At 45.7% G+C, this 5,240-nt stretch overlaps 1 protein-coding gene across 1 annotated transcript; it reads right to left on the reverse strand.

Annotated features, from left to right (window-relative positions):
• Positions 1 to 506: 506 nt before the first annotated feature.
• On the reverse strand, positions 507 to 4,016 carry LOC120024058 (photoreceptor outer segment membrane glycoprotein 2-like). The gene is made up of 3 exons (XM_038968165.1): positions 3,439 to 4,016; positions 2,009 to 2,255; positions 507 to 752 (listed from the first exon to the last, which is right to left on the reverse strand). Exons 1-3 carry the CDS (start codon positions 4,014 to 4,016, stop codon positions 507 to 509), a joined length of 1,071 nt encoding a protein of 356 aa, XP_038824093.1.
• Between the last annotated feature and the right edge of the window lie 1,224 nt (positions 4,017 to 5,240).

The raw sequence follows: 5,240 nt of genomic DNA on the forward strand, positions 1-5,240 counted from the left end.
GTCCTCCCGTCAGCAGCCTCCACTGCTTTCTTGGCATAATTGTTGCCCATGACATATGGCTCATTATGACATCATCTTTCACTCAGACTGTTCCATGTCCATTATGTCTATGGGGTTGTAGTACTGGGTTGTACACTAGTTCGACTCGACCCCGTTTCAACGTTGCCCTGCTCCCCTTCAGTTTAATGACTTAAGTATGGCACAATGGCAAAGTTGCAGCCAGTTCATATTCTTAAACTGTTAAGATGATGCAGGTGTTATAGTATCATGTGACAAAGCAGGTCATTTTTCAGAGCACGCTCTGCATAGGCTGTCCTTGATCCTGTTTGTGTGTCTTTGCGGTGCCCTGCTGCACTCGCCACTTTCACCTTTTGATCCCTCAGTTCACAGCTGTCGCACGTTTAATCTGGAGACAGATCTGCCATCCAAAAGGCTTACACCTAATGACAATGGGACTTGATGCCCATTTGCGTGCCTCAGCATAGCGCAGCAGCCCTGGGCCAGGGCTATCTAGCCACAGGGATCTGGCAAGTGGACACATCTTGCTGAGCGGTGCTGGGCACATCGATGTTAGGATCATCGTCCACCTGGTAGCACTTGCCTAGGTTCTTGATGATTTTGAAGTTAGAGCGGGCCGTCTGGGCAATGCTGTTCTCCAGGAGCCAGCCGTCAGACTCCAGGTCGGGGTCACCCTGCCGTAGAAGGTTCTCCATAGCTGTCTGGAGATACCGTACGCCCGTCAGCACCCATAGCTGTTGGGAGAGAGAAGGGATAAGATGTCACTCTATCTCGTTACTACCTTGTAGCGCTACACTACCAGAGAGACAGAAAGAAACGATCAGCCACTTGGAGAAAAATCTCTTCGACCACAGACTTCTCCCATGGCCCCAGTGAGGGTAATGTTCCTGTGCTTCTCGGAGGCCGTACTGTCTTTCGTGGCTGTCCCCTTCTAAGGTGATCAGCCCCTGGACAAATTGGTCTTGGGAGAGTGGCACCTCCCTGGAGACTGGGTACACCAATTGTCTTGCCCTCGGGGCAACCTCCTCTTCCGTAGTTTGGTCACTGGACTGGAATATCTGTCTGTCCTCCTGAAGCTTTGTCTGGCCTGTAATGATTATGTGCAGGAACTAGGTGAAGTGCACTAGTCCATTCCCTTGCATAGCTATCCACCAGTTTAGGTGTGCCTGACTTCATTTTTTGCTATTTTTTGCTAGTTCACCCATGCGTCCAGTCTCCCTGAGTAGTAGTTCTAATCATATTTTATTCGATTTAGCTCTGTCTTTTAAACTAAAGTGTACTTAACTAAATATGATAATTTAAACTAATGAATGCAGTTAACATAAATCATGTTTTTTATTAACAAAGTAAAGTTCAGCTAATTAAATGTACATTCTCATTGGTTAATTGTTATGGCTGAGGTTTAGGCCTAAGTTATAAATGCTGTCATTTTCTCTCAAATCGAGGTTGAATACCATTTTACAATGTGCTCCATATCAGTTTGTTTGTTGTAACCTGTATGTACAGACAGTTGATTTTAGCTGTACTGGTAGACTCCCTTTAGTCCCAGTAAGGGGGAGAGTTAAACTCCGTTTAGAGTTGGAAAAGGGGTAATCCCTAATTATACTGTTTAGCATTTAGGCCCTAGTCCTAGCTGCAGTAGGAACCCTATTGAGGGGCTGAGCTTAATACTCGCCTTCATCGTCATTTTTTCAGAGTTTTTTGTATCCTGAATGTTACTGCGATGAACTGGACTGTTTTCAACGCAAGCCATGTTTCCCGAAAATCCTTCATTTGCGATAAATCAAGTACTATTTTTCTACAACCATGGGTCCTCCTCATCCCTACCTATTACTTCCCTACTCTGGGTTCTATTCAACACTACCCCATAATTATTAATAGTATCACCATCACGTACCATGTCATGTCCAAGTTAATAGTGACTGTAGTGACAATAGTGACTTATTCAAAGTACAGGATAAGAATGGAGTTTTGTTAATGTAAAGCCAACCTCAAACAACCAGATGATGAGCACGATAAAGCCGATGGACTGCATAATGTTGGTGTAATGGTCCAGCAGGACCTGACGGCAGCCCCTCGTCCACAGGTTGCGCTCCTCCGTCTTCCAGTCATAGTTGTAGTGGGCGGAGTTGTTGGTGACTTGGGTCTGGATGCAGGGTCGTGGAGAGAATGTGTTACAGCAGCTAAAAGGCACTCCGTCCATCAGGTACTTTCCCTCCACGTTACTCCTCAGACGGCTGCAGGAGAGAGAGTGAGATCTTTTAAGCCATTGTGCTTAGTCGTATTTTGGCATAAATCTGTCTTGCTACAGAATCTAAGCACAAACATAGACCTATGACTTTACTGATGACAAATGTTTGACTTTTTCTCATCCATTTAACCCCAACTTCTGCATCATGAAGGGATTGATGAAGGAAACTGTCCATCTTACAGTGCCCCTTCCCAAACCAGACAGGTAATGCATGCTAGCTGTTAGCAATGGCTCCTGAAACTCCCTTCAGCTCATTTAAAACTGCACACAGAGACATACAAATGGTATCCATGAGTTCATCTGACTCTGGGTAAGTAGAAAAAAGGGCTTCATTGCCAAAATGACAATTATCCATTTAAGGTTAGGTTAACTTAAGCATTTACTCGGGAGGTAAACATTACATAGATTGGCCATATTGAAAAGGTAGATCAATTTAATACTGGACTTCCATCACTATTTACATTTTTTACCTGGGCTTTGAATCTGTTTGTATAAGTCACTTTGATACAGTAAAAAAACCACAAAAAAAACAAGACCAAATATTGAAAGATACATTATTCAACCTGCCGGGTATGGTAATTTCCTGTCACAGTGACCTCCTGACTCCTACTGGATAAGCCTCTCTCGTAACCTTTGACCTCACCTTTTTCAGTCGATACAGTGTTGCTGCTTAACAGTTTGACTGGGCAGCTTAATGAGGAGGACTGGTGTTGGCAGCTGGTAGCATCTGCTTCCAGTATTGTTATGTGTTAGTATGTATTTTGTATTTAGTATGTATGTATTTTGTCACAGTCTTGCACGGCACCTTTTGTTGGGGTTATTCACAGGTTCAATTGGATTAATCAAGTACCTTCAACTCTGGCCCTCTCAGCTGGCTAGACTGTGGCCCTAATGGCTGGGTAGACTCTAGCACTGATGGTTGGGTAGAGGGGCCAGAGAGGACCAGAGCTGGGTAGAGGGGCCAGAGAGGACCAGAGCTGGGTAGAGGGGCCAGAGAGGACCAGAGCTGAGTAGAGGGGCCAGAGAGGACCAGAGCTGAGTAGAGGGGCCAGAGAGGACCAGAGCTGGGTAGAGGGGCCAGACATGACCAGAGCTGGGTAGAGGGGCCAGACAGGACCATAGCTGGGTAGAGGGTGGTGAGGGTGGGTACTGTACTCCTTTGTACTTACTCTGTTACTTCACTGTGGGTCATGTCCAGCCAGCGGTTGTTGATCCACTGGACATGGAACCAATCGCGGAAGCCGGCATTTCCGCAACACTGGAATTGGATTTGCAGCAAATCCACTGTGCGTTTGAGATAACATCGTCCCGGCGTGCCTGTGTCCTTGTAGTAGAGCATGGCGTTACGCAATCCCAGAAATAGTGACTCCTCCAGTTCGTTCCTCATGCTGTAGCACATGAGCGCACCCACCAGGATACAGAAGGTAAAGAGGAAGGTGCACACGATGTACGGTAGCATCAGCAGCTTCCATCGCAGGAACTTGGTGGTATCAACGCAATCGTAGCAGATCTTGCCGCCCAGGAAGTTGATGACGCAGGCCACCAGGCCCGTGGCGATGAGCATGTCGGGCACTGAGTGGACATCAGCGGACATCAGCTCCTTCCGTTTCTGGATCTCCACCTTCAGGAAGAGGCCCAGGCTGAAGAGGATGATGCCCGTTAACACAGAGATCCAGTTGAGGACCCACAACACCAGGGCTAGCTTGCCCCGAGTGGTCTTGGTGAACGTCACCTTTAAGACCGCCATTTTGTCTACGTATCCTGTCAAAGTCTGCCCTTCTCATCCAGAAGATACAAGTAGGTCCAGTGGTACAGTGGTTTGGAGGGCAGAAGGGAGAGGTGAATTCTGGAAAGGGTAAGGGCTGTGGACCAATGGGGAAGAGGGATGGATTGGGGATGTAGAAAGGTGCCAAGCTATTTTCTGGAGGACCTCATAAGCAGCTTAGCTGAGGTATTTCTGTACTTTTGGCCGGTGGCCTTAGCCACGAAAGACAGCACGTCCTGAGAGCAACAAAAAGAAAAAAAACAACAGCAATTATGTTTCACATCACCATCGTATCACTAACAGACCTAATAACATTAATATGGAATCCAATACTAAATATGCTTGAAGAACACTTCTGTTCAAGTTTGGCAATAGCATTTCACCTTTTGACCCCATGCTACTTTGACCCCATTGTTATTGGAGAAGCAATAAACTATATTTGAATACTATGGAAATGTAGTAGAACTAAACAAAGGGATTGTGACGTGATGGTTATGCATTATAATCACTGTAGGCTTGTAGAGGCTGAAATGTGTGCTGTTGTAATAACTAGTGCTAGTGCTGTGGTAGGCTTTAGTTTTACTTATTCAATAAGACTAATGACAAATCCCTGGGGAAAATAGAAGCAGGTTATAACAACTTCATAACCCATACAACCCCAGCAACAATATCTACGCACAACATCTACAGTTACCAAGTCAACAAACACATTTACTTAGGCTTTTACCTGTAGCTCTATATCTGCAGCATTCACATTGTCAACCGAAGTCTTTGGGACCATCTTTCTGTATTTCGGTGCCTTCGATATTCCTTTTTGCCAAATGTCATCCTCAGAGAAGGTAAGGAGGTCTATCTCGACATGGACGAGTAAGATGGAGCTCGAGGCTGAAGAGAAGAGTGGCATACATTTCCCTACCCTGACATCTCCTAGCCACAACTGTTAATCCCCTTAACATTAGTTTACCCCGTAATCTTAACACTCCCCACTTCCAACCACCTGGGCCAATCAGCATGCGTGCAGCACTTGGTGGCGTTTTTCTTCTCCTGTTCCTGCCCTCTTAAGTGTTTGTGTTTATGGGGGATACTTATCCCATGCAAAGCAAAAACACTTCTTACTTATCCACCATTGACCATGGTCAAACCTTTTCAATGACTCACCCCTAATCATTTTAGCCAGTGGAGCATTTTGAAATGGCTTTTTGATGT

This window comes from Salvelinus namaycush, chromosome 29 (assembly GCF_016432855.1).
Source record: "Salvelinus namaycush isolate Seneca chromosome 29, SaNama_1.0, whole genome shotgun sequence".
Taxonomy (NCBI): domain Eukaryota; kingdom Metazoa; phylum Chordata; class Actinopteri; order Salmoniformes; family Salmonidae; genus Salvelinus; species Salvelinus namaycush.